The 15,330-nt window shown below is 38.0% G+C and overlaps 1 protein-coding gene across 2 annotated transcripts in view; it reads right to left on the bottom strand.

Moving 5' to 3' along the window:
- CDH6 (cadherin 6) overlaps positions 1-15,330 on the bottom strand; it is a 141,402-nt gene that overhangs the window by 16,124 nt on the left and 109,948 nt on the right. For both annotated transcript variants that reach the window (XM_033179266.1, XM_033179267.1), the window contains exons 5-7: positions 13,159-13,326; positions 10,488-10,675; positions 7,424-7,677 (exon numbers count right to left, since the gene is read on the bottom strand). In XM_033179266.1, coding sequence (XP_033035157.1) covers positions 7,424-7,677; positions 10,488-10,675; positions 13,159-13,326 — 610 coding nt within the window. The remainder of the gene's footprint in view (positions 1-7,423; positions 7,678-10,487; positions 10,676-13,158; positions 13,327-15,330) is intronic.

Genomic DNA, 15,330 nt, shown 5'->3' with positions numbered 1-15,330 from the left:
TTAGTGAGGCAGAAGAGGGAGATAGGAGATGAGACTGGGGAGAGAGCCAGAGTCTAGACTGCAGAAGGCTGTGGTAAGGAGGTGGAATTTATTCTAAATGCAATGCAAATCTACCCAAGGGTTTTTTGTTTGTTTGTTTTGAAATGTGGTCTCACTCTCTCTGTCACCAAGGCTGGAGTGCAGTGGCATGATCTTGGCTCACTGCAACCTCGACCTCCCAGGCTTGAGCCATACTCCCACCTTAGCCTCCCGAGTAGCTAGGACCACAGGTGTGTGCTACCATGCCCTAATTTTTTGTATTTTTTGTAGAGACAGGATTTGGCCATTTTGCACGGGCTGGTCTTGAACTCCTGAGCTCAAGTGATCCACCTAACTCGGTCTCCCAAAGTGCTGGGATAACAGTCATGAACCACCATGCCTGGCTACAAAGGGTTTTAAGCAGGGGAGTGCCACAATCTAAATTATGGTTAATAAAGATCACTGGTTGAATTGAGGAGAATGCTTGGACAGTGCTGCCACAAACAGAGAAAAAAGGAGTGAAAAACAGGATTCGGGGAAGATGGGTAAGTTCCATTTTTGCTGTGCTGAGGCTGAGGTGCCTGAGAAAAGTAGAGGAAGAGATATCTAGTCTGAAGCTCAAGATCAAGATCTGGACTGATCCCAGATTTCCTATTCAGCTGTCCAAGAAAACAATGTCCAGTGGTGGAAGAAAAACACTAAAGACAGAATCATTTACATCACTTAAATCAGTGGAAGACCAGAAACACACAGTGGTGCCTGGAACAGACGAGGAACTTGATAAATATTTAAGAAGGAGAGTTTGAATACATTCAAGGAAAACAAAGAGAAGCATTTGGAAACCAAACATTCCATCCCTAATACTGGTGGAAGACTAGTGGATTTTGAGAAATGTTGTCTTATTTATAAATGTATTACTAGTTTTTAGAATAGCTATGTGATATGGTTTGGCTCTGTGTCCCCACCCAAATCTAATCTTGAATTGTAATCCCCATGTGTCAAAGGAGGGGCCTGATGGGAGGTGATTGTATCATGGGGGCAGACTTCTCCCTTGCTGATCTTGTGATAGTGAGTGAATTCTCATGAGAGCTGATGGTTTAAAAGTGTAGTGCTTCCCCTTACCTTTCACTATGATTACAAGTTTGCTGTGGCCTCCTAGCCATGCTTCCTGTACAGCCTGTAGAACTGTGAATCAATTAAACCTCTTTTCTTCATAAATTACCCAGGCTCAGGTAGTTCTTTATAGCAGTGTGAGAACGAACTAATACAGAACATTGCTACCAGGAAAGTGGGGGACTGCTATAAAGATAGCTGAAAATATGGAAGCAACTTTGGAACTGGGTAACATGCAGAGGTTGAAACAGATTGGAGGGCTCAGAAGAAGAAAGAAAGATGTGGGAAAGTTTGGAACTTCCTAGAGAATTGTTGAAAGGTTTTGACCAAAATGCTGACAATGATATGGGCAATGAAGTCCAGGCTGAGGAGGTCTCAGATGGACATGAGGAACTTATTGGGAACGGGATTAAAGGTCACTCTTGCTTTGCTTTAGCAAGGAGACTGGAGGTGTTTTGCGTCTGCCCTAGAGATGGATATTTGGCAGAAGAAGTTTCTAAGCAGCAAAGCTTTCAAGAATTGATCTGGCTGTTTCTTAAAGTGTATGCTCATATGCGTGAACAAAGAGATGACGTGAAACGAACTTATATTTAAAACGGTGACCATGTGGTAGAAAAGAAAAATCCATTTTCTGGGGAGGAATTCAAGCCTGCTGCAGAAATTTCCATAACTAAAGAGGAGCCGAATATTACTAGCCAGGACAAGGGGAAATGTCTCCAGGGCATTTCGGGAACCTTGATCGCAGCCCCTTCCCTCACAGGCCCAGAGGCATAGGAGGAAAAAAATGGTTTCATGGGCAAGGCCTAGGGCCTAGCTGCTCTGTGCAGCCTTAGGACATGGCATCCTGTGTTCCAGCCACTCCAGCCCCAGCTGTGGCTAAAAGGGGCCAAGGTACAACTCAGGCTGTGGCTTCAGAGGGTGCAAGCCCCAAGCCTTGGTGGCCTCTACATGGTGTTGGGCCTGAAAGTGTGCAGAAAGCAAGAAGTTGAGGTTTGGGAACCTCCACCTAGATTTCAGAGGATTTATGGAAATGGCTGGATGTCCAGGCAGAAGTCTGCTGCAGTGGTGGAGACATCATGGAGAATCTCTACTGGAGCAGTGTGGAGGGAAAATGAGGGGTTGGAGCCCCCAAACAGAATCCCCACTGGGGCACTGCTTAGTGGAGCTGTGAGAAGGGGGCCACTCTCTTCCAGACCCTAGAATGGTGGATCCACCAAAAGCTTGCACCATGAGCCTGGGAAAGCTGCAGGCACTCAATGCGAGCCCATGAAAGCAGACTCGGGGGCTGTATCTTGCAGAGCCACAGGAATGGAGCTGCCCAAGGCCATGGGAGCACACCTCTTTATCAGTGTGCCCTAGAGGTGAGACATGGAGTCAAAGGAGATTATTTTGGAGCCTTAGGATTTAATGACTGCCCTGCTGGATTTCAGTCTTGCATGGGGCCTGTAGCCCCTTGGTTTTGGCTGATGTCTCCCTTTTTGAGTGGGAACATTTACCTAATACCTGTAACCCCATTGTATGGAAGTAACTAACTTGTTTTTTATTTTACAGGCTCATAGGCTGAAAAGATCTGTCTTGTGTCAGATGAGACTTTGGACTTGGACTTTTGAGTTAATGCTGGGATGAGTTAAGACTTTGGGGGACTGTTGGGAATGCATGATTGGTTTTGAAATGTGAAAAGGACATGAGATTTGGGAGGGTCCAGGGGAAGAATGATATGATTTGACTCTGCGTCCTCACCCAAATCTGATCTCAAATTGTAATCCCCATGTGTCGGAGGAGGGACTTGGTGGGAGGTGACTGAATCATGGGGCAGACTTCCCCCTCACTGTTTTTGTGATAGTGAGTGAGTTCTCATGAGATGTGATGGTTCAAAAGTGTGTGGCACTTTCCCCTTCCTTTCCCTCTTCTTCTTCTGACATGATTGTAAGTTTCCTGAGGCCTCTTGGCCATGCTTCCTGTACAGCCTGTGGAAATGGGAGTCAATTAAACCTTTTCATAAATTACCAAGTCTCAGGTAGTTCTCTATAGCAGTGTAAAAATGGACTAATACACTATGTTTATTAGCAGGGTGGGGGTGGGGTATTACAGAGAAAACTGAAGAAAGTTGATATGTTAAGGCCATTAGAAAAAAAATTGCCCATTTCAGCTGGATTTTTAAAACTTTATGAGGTTTAAAAACATTGCCTCAGTAGAAATTCAATTTAAGTAAATGACCTAGCGAGGCAGACATATGTAGAATCATTATGAGTGTTCTAAGAAAAATAAACCCTTGTTACTAATTTGCCATAGTATACTGCATCCAAGATTCTACTTGAATATGTTATTTTGGTTTAAAACACAAGTAGTGAATTATAATGAACAATATATTTTATCTTCATAAAATTTATTTGTATTATCTAGTGAGTGTCTAAATGAAATAGATATTCAATTATTGTAGGCTATTTAAACCTGATTTTAAAGAGAATTAATGAAGTTCACAATGGGTGTAATATTAAGTTGAATTGGAATTTCAGTTTGAATGTATATAAACTTATGTTTTTATTATCAAAAGGGTTGAAACAAATGAAACAGCTATTGTTTTGCCATTTATGTCATGAATCAATATTTATTAAGAATTTAGGCAACAGTATTGTACTTACTTGATCACGTCTTATTTTAAATTTGAGAATGACAGATATTTATAGCACATAGTTAATTACAAAAAGGAAACCTCAATATTCATAGACTTTGTAAGAAATTTTATAATTATCTATATACATATTTTTTTCTCATGGAAAATGCTAAGCTTACGATGTGCTGTTTCTGTAAGCTGTTACAATTACATACAGCAATAATCTTGTTTTGTTCTTTTCCCCCTGCTATAGTTTTAAATTTTACAAGTAATTATATTTTCCTATCAAGCCTTGACATAAAGGGTAAGAGGTGAGAATTTTTAGTTGAAGGCAGCTTTCAATTTGAAGGAGAAAGTAACTATTTAGGAAATACCAAAATTGTATTTTCTCTTTGTGTTGGGACATTTAAAAATTAATAGAAAATCTAAAATGCCCACATTATTTAGGAAAGATGCTTGTACACAAGCCTTGCTTGTTTGTTGTTTTTTCCTTCCAAGGTAATTTAATTTATATCAAGGATATTTATTGTCCAATCACATTAATTGTAATTATCACTGATAAGAAACAAGATAATCAATCCCATCATGATTATAGCAGTTCCTTCTGTTAGGTAGCTCTTTTTTTTTTTTTTTTTTCCCCTAGGACTTCATTATATTCTGTGATTAAATAATTTGTCTTCTAATGTATCCTCAAGTCAGGAAGATTTGTGGTTCTTCCTAGAAAGGATGTATGTTTGCATAAATTTTTCATAATTTGTATGTATAGTGACATAAGATTATTTCACAGAAACCAAAGGGAATTTGAGATGAAGTTATTAGAAGAAAATAATTTTATGTGATTAAAGAATTAAAGATTTGTACCTGTATAATGATAAATCAGTGCTCTGGGGAAGAATTCTCTAGTGTTAATTTTGCACTTACCATATTGTCTAGCACTTAGTTGTTCAACATTTATGTCTTAAATAATCAAAAATTATGTATAAATGTATTTTTCTAATATAAGAATGAATTTTATCCTATAAAAGGACGCTGGAATACCATTTATATACCAATATATCTATAAGTATTTCTAGTCTTAAATGTATATGTATCAAATCCATATGTACCAAGGAAAGGCTGGCAGCAAAAAGCTTAAAAATTAGCTGACAGCCAACATAATCTGACAAGCTAACTACTTTATTTCATAAAACAGAAAATAATGCAGTGGGTAAAAATGGTATTTGGTATAAAAAGTAATATAGATATGGAAATATTGCCTGAATTCGCAGAACATTCTCGCTTTTAATTAAAAAAAATGTTGATCTATCAAGGAGATAACCAAAGCTCATATTTGTAAACTTCTAGCATTAACACTTTCAAATTGAATTTGATACTTACTTGCTAAGATTTTTTCCTTATGCAGTTACAATAAACTCTAAGAGAGTAGTTGTGAAAATACTTACACATGCATTAGTGAAAACTATATTAGTGAAAGCTATATTAGTGAAAACCACATTCATTTTCCTTATTAACAATATTAAATGTATGTGGAGAAACACTTGATCCATGGAGCTCACATGGTTGACCATAGCCCGATTCAAAGTGTCTTATAGATATTCCAGTAGGAGATAAAACAAGAGTTTATTTGCCCAGTGATTTAAAATTGTTCCCTGAAAGTAAGCCAGGAATTTTTGTGTTTGAGATGTAGGGCTTGTCATAAGGTTTTATTTGAACAAAGGGCTCAACTGGGAAAAGTTGGAAAATGACTGCTGCCTTAGAGCCCCAAGTTCTTTTATCTGCAATAATATTCTTCATGTAGCAGCTAGTGTTATCCTTTTAAAATGGAGTTTTAGATTAGTTAACTGTTATATTCAAAGGTTTCCAGTGGCTTCTCATCTCAATCAGAACAAAATCCAGTCTGTACCATGAACTACAAAGCCCTAGAGGACCTGCCACACTCGTCATCAGCTATCAAACCTCTCTGGGGCCTCATATCTGACCTCGCCTCCCTCGCTCACTCTCTTTCAGCTGCAGAGGCCTCCTCGCTGCTCTTTCAACTGTCAAGGAAGCTCTGGTATCAGACTTACCCTTGCTTTTCTCTCTTCTTGGAATGTTCTCCCCCCAGCATCAACATAGTTCGCCCTTTAATTTCTTCTTGGAATATTCTCCCCTCAGCATTAACATGGCTCGCCCTTTAATTTCATTCAAATCTTTACTAAATGGTCCCCTACCAAGAATGCCAAACCTGACCCCATTATCTAAAATAGTACTCCAGGTGCTCTTTATTTCCTTATTCTGCCTTATTTTCCTGCTTAAAATTTACTTTCGCCTGATGTATTACATATTTATTGTTTGTCTATTTCTGCTTGTCCCAATTAGAATGTAAGCTTCATGGGATCAGGGCTATATTCCCTAGTGCCTAGAGTGTACCTGGCACTTGGCTGGCACCTTGACCAGAATCTATTTGTGAACTCACTGGCGAGAGTTTCTCTAGTTTTTCAGTCTGCTTACTTTGTTTATGGGGAATAATTGACACAATGCTATTCTGGTCTAGCACATTTCTTGAACTCCTGACCTCAAGTGATCTGCCCACCTTGGCCTCCCGAAGTGCTGGGATTACAGGCGTGAGCTGCCGCGCCCAGCTAGTACTTTTCTCATTTAGTCAACTAAGCTACTGGCTGAAGGCTGGAAGTTGGTTGACTCCAGCATTTTTCTGTTAAGATCCGAGAATACTGAAGCATTGGTGGTCCCAAAGAGCAATAAGGCCTTATTGTAACATGATTTACAACTAAGGTGTAAGGAAAGCATAGGGAAAACAGAACTAGTTTACATAGCATACATTTGGACTCTGTTGTATTAATTTCCCTAGGATTTCACAGACGTATATCATGAAACAATTCTTGTTTTTATCTACATCTACAAAAGGAAAAATGCATCTGAATGGAGGATAATTCTTTTAGGTGTTACATGATAGGTTTTTCTACACTTGAAAAACAGGCTCCCAATCCCAGTGCTTGATTTGTTAAAAATCATACTTTTTCTTTGCCTCTCTTTGACAAATCTTAAACTTAAAAAAATCTCAAACCTTGAAAAATAATCCCAGGTTATTCAGCCGCATCACCTTATACTACTTCTATTTAAGCAGTAAACTCCTTACAGCTTGCTTTCCTTCCCAAATTTGTGTTCTTTTAAGGTTTATACAGTCAGCCCCATGTATCCACAGGTTCTGCAACTGTGGATTCAACCAACTGGAAATAAAAAATGTTTGGAAAAAACAAGAAGCAAACAATAAAAAATAGTACAAATAAAAACATCAAGATAACTATTTACATAGTATTTACATTGAACTGGTAGTATAAGTAATCTAGAAATGACTTAAAGCATAGGGAAGAATGAGCTTTGGTTGTTTGCAAATCTGTGTCATTTTATGTAAGGAACTTCCGGATTTGTGAATTTTAATATGGGGGTGGTCCTGGAACCAATCCCCCAGGGATAACAAGGGACTACTGTACTTCTGCCAAAATAATATTTATGCAGTGAGCAAAGAGAGTTAAAGGTGCTGTTTAGAATAGTTTTTTCAGGAAAACATAATTGTCTAATTGGAACAAAAGGGATTCATCTTTTCTAAAGTGCAGGCAGATATTTGAATATAAATTGATTGAAGCTTATGAAACAGATACATCGCGGAAGCGTGCTTACTTGACAGGATTCCTGGCAGCATCTGGATCTTGGGCTGTGACAGAGCCTATTGAGGTGTTTATCTGAGCATCTTCTCTTATTTGTAGGATGTAGGCCAGCTTGCTGAAGACAGGAGGCTCATCTACATCCTCCACCACAATTCTAACCGTGGCTGAATCTTTGAAAGGCCCCAAGTAGAGAAATCGTGGCTCAACATGAGGATTGGAGGCTTCCACTTTAAGGGTATACACTTTCTTCTTTTCAAAGTCCAAGAGCTTAGGGTGGGGGGTGGGGGAAGAAGTGACATATTTAAAGCATCCAAGACACAGAAAGCCAAGACATGAAACATTTTTGGTGTAAATCACTGATAAATGAATGGAATCATATTGCTTAGGGAAACACATTAGTGTGATATTGGGCAAAGGGAGGAAAGATACGATGTCATTTTTTTCCTTCCATCTAGGCTGTTAGGCAGGAAACGATTGTAAAGTTTGTGAAGGAGTTCAGATGCCGCACAGCCCTGAAAAGTGTATGGGCTGAGACCGCGCCTGCTGTTGACTTAAAAGTGGGTCCTGAGGTACAAGGCATCACACCAGGCAGGAAGGACACTTGGAAGCAGGAGTCTGGGAGAGCCCACCCTGTCCCCACTTAAAAAATACTCACGTTTCACTAGAGGGGGCCAGCAGGGGCAAGTTGGCAAATACACAGTGTGTTATTCCATGTCAGATGTTCTCACATCTGGCTTTTTTTTTTTTTTTTGAGACGGAGTCTTGCTCTGTCGCCAGGCTGGAGTGCAGTGGCGCGATCTCAGCTCACTGCAACCAGGCCTCCAGATTCAAGCGATTTTCCTCAGCCTCCCAAGTAGCTGGGACTACAGGCACACGCCACCAGGCCCAGTTAATTTTTGTATTTTTAGTAGAAACGGGGTTTCATCATGTTGGCCAGGATGGTCTTGATCTCATGACCTCATGATCCACCTGCCTCGGCCTCCCAAAGTGCTGGGATTACAAGCGTGAGCCACTGTGCCGGCCGTATCTGGCTTTAATTACACCAATGAGTGTTTAAAACTTGGCCCCACCCTGGACCATTAAACCAACATATTGGGGCATGCAGATTAAAATCTACATGATTAAACACTTCTCCCGGCGATTCTATGGTGCAGCCAGAATTGAGAGCCACAGGTTTGCATTGTGAATCCCTCATCATCATTCAAAAAAACATAGATTAAAGTTTTTTTTTTTTTTGCATGAAGTAATGACATATTCCAAATGATATCCTGAAAAGGGCATTGGGCTAATTATTTGCCAAAGAAAGTAAAGATCATTGTTGTCAATATGGTATCCTGAAAAGGGCATTGGGCTAATTATTTGCCAAAGAAAATAATGATCATTGTTGTCAAGGGTCTTTAGGAAAAGTAGCTCTGCTTTTGGAGACATGGTGAACCCAAATGCTTATTGCTGACTTTTAGTTTTTGATGATAATATGACAAGGCTCACTAGAAACACAATTAATCAAGACGTTAGTGAATGTGATTTAGTCGTCTAGGCAAAATTTCAGTTTGAATCTGATAAGGCACCAAGAAAATTAAAAAGGTTAATGCACACTAATGGGCTTCCTAATTATATTACAGTTTAAAACATTAGTCTGAGTGTCACTTAAACATGTTTTATTGTGTTTTCAGATATTAAGACACGTAATCCTAAGCTTGGGAGGAAAAAAGTCTCTGTTATTTACATCCACCTGTGCTTATATTTACCAGAAAAGATAATAGTATGCTAAAGGAGAGAGAAAATATTACACCATACATGATGAAAGTGAAATCATAAAAAGTTAACCAAGTTAACATTTTTAGTCTTGAAGCATACAATTCATTGGTTTTTAATTTTTGCCATATTTTTGTATACTACTCTGTGGTGCTAGACAATTTGGGGGATAAAATAATGAATCAGTACTTTGGAAAAAAATAGAAATCAGAACATAAAAGATTTATTGTTGTGTTCCAAAAAGTAGTTAAAGAAGTCACAGGAAATTTATGGTATTTAATTTAAATTTGTTATAGTATTTAATTTAAACTTGTGATCTTTATATATCCTCTTTCTGTTATGCAAGTCATCTTGATCACTGCTTGCTGTACTCTTTTCCTTCACAGCATGCATCACAATTTGCAGTAATGTGTGTTTGTTTGTTTACTTGGCTCCTCGTCTGTTTCCCCCTAGACTGGAAGTACCATGAGGGCAGAGAACATTTGTTGTATGTACCAGTGCACCTCCAGCACCTAGAGCAGTGTCTGGCACTGCTTATTTACTGTTCATTTAAAGTATTTACTTAATGTATTTTTATGAATATCATTTGTTTATGTTACTTATTTACTTAGAAGGTTCCTAATAAAAATTCATTGGATGTCTAGAATTAACATGAATGCATATCATTTTAGGTTCCTGAAAGCCAATCCAAGAGATCTCATTGTCATTAGAATTGACTTTCTTTCTTCCTTCCTTTCTTCCTTTCCTTTTTTCCTTTCCTTTCTTCCCTTCCTTCCTTCCTTCTTTCCTTCCTTCCTCCCTCCCTGCCTCCCTTCTTTCTCTCTCTCTCTCTCTTTCTCTCTCTCTCTCTCTTTCTCTCTCTCTCTCTCTCTTTCTCTCTTTCTCTCTTTCTCTCTTTCTTTCTTTCTTTCTTGAGACAGAGTCTCACTCTGTCACCTAGGCTGGAGTACAGTGGCATGATCTCACTGCAACCTCTGCTGCCCAGCCTCAAGCAATCCTCCTGCCTCAGTCTCCAGAGTAGCTGGGATTACAGGCACCCGCCACCACGCCTGGCTAATTTTTGTATTTTTAGCAGAGATGGGTTTTGCCATGTTGGTCTCAAACTCCAGGACTCAAGAGATCCTCCTGCCTCGGCCTCTGAAAGTGCTGGGATTACAGGCGGGAGCCACCATTCCTGGCCAGAATTGGCATTTTTTCTGAAAATAATAAGTCAAATAAAAATCTAAAGGAATGTTTATGTGAGACATAATTGCCCCGGTAACTTAGGAACTGGAGAAAGGTAAATGGGTTCACTTTGTATGGTGTTTAAGAAGCAGCATTACCTTTTTGACAGTTATAATCCCTTCCTGGGTTTCCTGGTCAGTGATGACATCAAACATATCCAGCCCCTCACCGTCTGTGATGCTGTACTCAATTTCAGCATTTTCTCCCACGTCAGCGTCGCTGGCTTTGATTCTGCCAATTGGCGTACCCGGTGGAGAAGATTCAGGAGTTTTAAACTGGTATGAACCTATTAATCACCAGACAGATATAAGTCAAACATACACTAACCACAGTCTATTATCATAAAAACAAAACCTATTCTCTAACAGTTCTTTAAGACACTACCATCAGGTAGATTTGTGCTTTCCTCAAAATAATTAATGGTGGTCTGTTCTTCTTATGTCTACTTTCATGGTTGTTAAGAATGTTTCTTCTATTTCATGACCTGTCTCCTTGCAAATGGAGAACACTTTTCTTGTCCTGTAAATAGGCTCCAAAGTTTATGGTGTGATTGTGAGAACAGCTGAACGGCTACAGGAGGCACAGAAGGCTTCCAAGCCCTTTGTTAACTTAATCTAACAGAGTAGAGAAGAATTTAATCTGAACTGCGACTTTAAGTTAATTACTAGGTATTCTTTAAAAGAGTTCTTTCTACCATTGCTAATAATAGCTGGAGGTGGAAAGAAATTATAGCAAGTTGGAAACTGTATCCAAGTAGATATTCTTTTACTCATACATGGAGCTGGACCTAGTTGCAGAGTTAGAGATATTGGTAAATACGTTAAGTGATAAAACTCCTACTTTTTTTCTTTTGACTCCTAAATTTTATTATTTTATGCATAGGTTTCTCCCATACTTATATTTGTATTACTAATTTGAAACTTATGTTTCCTAAACAGAAACTTTTTTTTTTTTAAATATGCTCCTCTTGCAAACTTAGTTTAGAGAGACTACATATGAGTTACAGTTTAGATTGGCCAGACCACGATGTACTTAGCACCAAAAATATAAAATAGTAAAACCAAAGCTTATTCTACCCTTTTCCATTACATTTTGTCAACCATTTATACAAATGATTTGAAAAGAATTTAAACAGTCTATGGCACTACTAAAATGTAGGCATTCAATAATAGTAATCCCCTAAGTAATGAGTTCATACTTGGTAAAATGATAAAGCAGGTTAACTCAAGTATGCAACTCAAAAAGAGCATTTTTTTTTTTTTTTTCCGGACAGGGTTTCCTCCTGTTGCTCAGGCTGGAGTACAGTGGCATGATCATGCTTACTGCACCCTCAAACTTCTGGGCTCAAGCAATCCTCCCACCTCAGCTTTCTGAGTAGCTGGGACTACAGGTGCACACCATCATGCCTGGCTAATTTCTTTTTACTTGTTGTAGACACAGGTTCTCACTATGTTGCCTCAGCTGGTCTTGAACTCTTGGCCTCATGCAGTCTTCCTCCCTCAGGCTCCCAAAGCTCTGGGATTATAGGAATGAGTTGGTGCACCCCAGGTTAAGTATTTCTCTAGTGTTTTCAACTTCCATTTTTAGGGCCTCCTGCCCCTTTCTATCTTCTCCCCTCCCTTGCCTTGGCATATTGCTCAATAACAAGTCACAGGCTATGTAAGCAGAGCAGAGTGAGTTACAAATTCCTGTGGTTCCAGGGTGGGGGGGGAGGGGCAGGATCCTTTTCTTATTCTTCCGCAGGGAATCTCCATATTAAAAAGGAGGTTTTGGGCAAACTGTTGGTAATCCTAATAGTTTTCATTTCAAGCCTGTGTAAAGGAAATGGTAGGCCTCACAGAACCTTTCTTCAACTTGTTATATCAGATATTCTTTAATTAGCTCTGATCTTTTTGCATTTAGCTAACTCTGATTAAAAACTTGAAAAAATAAAGAAAATAAAACTACTTCCTGTTGATTCATGTATATCTCTATTCTAAAGGAAGCCCGTATTAGCTGATTAGTTTTTTTAAAATGCCATGATAGAATGAGTGGGTTTTCTATTTAATAATTGAGATAGCTTTTGTAGGAGATCATGGTCCCAAAGGGATTTTGTTCCTGGAAGAAAAGTTACGTTAAAACCAGTTCCCTCTTGGGTAGCTTTTTGTGAGAATTTTTAGCATACTTCTGATACCAAGTTGGTATTCATGGATGTTGTTTTTCCTTCTTCTTCCTTCTTATCTAATCACGAGACTTAATGATTTTGGAGACGACTTTCGGTATCTCAACTAACCATAATGTAGAAAACGATTTATGATTACAAATGGATTAAGTACCTAGTTACTTCCACAGTTGTATTTTTAGAAACAGTAAAATAATAAATCCTCCCCTTACAAAGCTTTGTGAGGATTTAAAAGAGATTACATGCCTGATTAAATTCACAAAACATAAAGTCAAATTTTTCCTAACAAATTGCAGCATGCTTGTATACATATGTTCTGCATGAGCAGATTTACGTCTGTGGTAGTTTTCTTAATAAGGAGAAATGAAACAACGATGTTGGCTTTACAACAACAGCAGAAATCACTCAGCTAATTACCAATACAGGAACATAAATGTTCACATTTCCTGAGCGTATGCCATGTTGTCAACTCATTTTTTAATAAAAGTACCAGTTCTTCTTAAGTCCACTAACTTTGACAATAATGATGACAATGAAAAATAAAAACTCTCAACGTTCAAGTTTTATAAAAGCACATTGAAGAAACTCATTCAATCAAATGTTCCTACTCTGGGGGAATCGGGGAGGGTTGTCGTTGACATCAGTCAGTGTGATGTTCACGGTGGTGGTCCCAGATAATCCTCCCATCTGGCCGCCCATATCCTTGGCTTGAATCACCACTTGGTACTGCTCCCTGTTTTCTCGATCCATGTTGAGCAAAGCTGTCTTGATGATACCTGTGGATGTGAAATTTAAGAGTACAAAGGGATGCATTAAGAATACTTTATGGAATTATTTATTTATGCAAACAAACATAAACTGTCACCCACAATATGCAGAATGCTATGCAGATGTCATGATGATATAAAAATAAGTATATACAGCCTTTATACTGAAAGATATTACAACCACACAGGGCAGATAGATATGTTAAAAGAAGCCTGTAATACAAGGAGAATAAAAATAAGTACAAGTCAGATTCTGCAATAGTATAGACTATTAAGGGTTATATGACGCTCAATATTATAATTACATTATGGATGTACAAATATTAAGTGTTATCAGATGACACAGCAAAATCTAAACTGACTTGTGGTATAAAGGTGTACTACAATAGTTGCTTGATAAAAGACATTTAGGTGAATTATAAGGAAATTGTTAGGAAAGTCATATACTTGAATGACTCTTGAGTTTCCCATTATGAATTAACGAATTACCCCTCAGATACACCTACCATAATGAATGCTCTGAGGATTTCCTAAATTGTAAAACTATGGTCTTTAGAAAATAGAACATCAATTCTCTCATAATGATCATCTTGTATGATTCTAGAGAATTTTGGAATTAAGGTTCAAGGTCTTTCAGCCTTTTAGAATTCCTAAAGCTGACCGTGAACTTTAGTTCAACTGGCCCCAATGGCAACCAAAATTTTTAAGTTAGGTTAAATTTATCTCTGTTGTTAGGTCGTTATAAAATAGTTAAAGAACTTCTAAAAGTTTGCCCAGTTTCTATGTAACGTTTATGCTTAAATTAACTTTCTTTCAAATTTCACTGGAGAAGCCTTTACAACCTTCTGCAGAAACACATTCTAGTGCTTAACAACTAATGAAGCGAAAATATCTTTTTTAAAGTTTTTAACAAGAATACTTCAGACAACAGATCAATTTCATTCCTATAGTCTTGGCTTCAGTGAAAGTACAGCTGCTTTCTGTTCTCCAAATAATAGTACTTCTCTATTTAAATACAGGAGATCACCTTAGCCTTTTGTCCTTTAAGTTGAATAATTCTAATTTTTCATCCTTATTGTTTTTCAACTCAACATATTCTTTCTCCTTGGGATTCTTTCCAAGTTCATTGCACCATTTAACACAGAGATTTCCAACTGGATGTGGGAACCTAGGGAGGTTTTGATTTCTACCAAGAATAATGGATGTTTAAAAAATGTATAAAAGGAAATTGACTCATTATGATAAAAATATGCATAGAATTTACTATACAATACAAATGATATTTGCTAAAAACAAATCATTATAAGATAGGTTGCTACTTTGTGGAGAAAATACAGAAAACAGAAAACTGAGATGTTGAAAAGAGGATTCCAGATGGCGTTTCACTTTGATTAGGACTCCATCAGTTAGGATGAGCTAGACAATGATGTGATAACAAACAATGCAAAATCTGAGTGGCTTCACACAACTAAAGATTATTTTTCACTCAGGCTCTGAGTAGGTAAGCAGGTAGCTTAGGTAGGTTAGCAGGTAGTCTGATACCACTCAGACATTCAGGCTACAGACTACATCTCGACATTGGTTTCCATGATAACTGTGGCAAGGGACAGGAATGTGGCAGATTGTGTACCAGCTTTGAAAATTTTACTAAGAAGTGACTTGTATCATTATCACATTTATTCAACCAAATAAATCACATGGCTACATCTAGTTTCAGAGCAGAATAGAGAGACACAATCTTACTAAATAATTAGAAAAAGAAGATTCCGAATATCTGCAAACAGGCCAATAGCTATCAAAAAGGGGTTGACCTTTTAGCTTTGCCCCAAACTGGAAGAAAACTAAGGCAATACATAATTTTTCTCAATCTACTCCATAGAAAGGGTGGGTGAAAGATTCATTGCCAGATTTTTTGATTACAATGATTCAGATGTCATGTTTACAAATATATCATTAGTGTTTGGTGGATGTATGCAAGAAAATCCAATCACACTGATTATTTTTATTAAAAAA

This window comes from Trachypithecus francoisi, unplaced genomic scaffold (genome assembly GCF_009764315.1).
Source record: "Trachypithecus francoisi isolate TF-2019V2 unplaced genomic scaffold, Tfra_2.0 Lachesis_group2, whole genome shotgun sequence".
Lineage (NCBI taxonomy): Eukaryota > Metazoa > Chordata > Mammalia > Primates > Cercopithecidae > Trachypithecus > Trachypithecus francoisi.
Note: the sequence above shows the minus strand (reverse complement) of the source record. Positions and strands in the feature narration are given on the sequence as shown.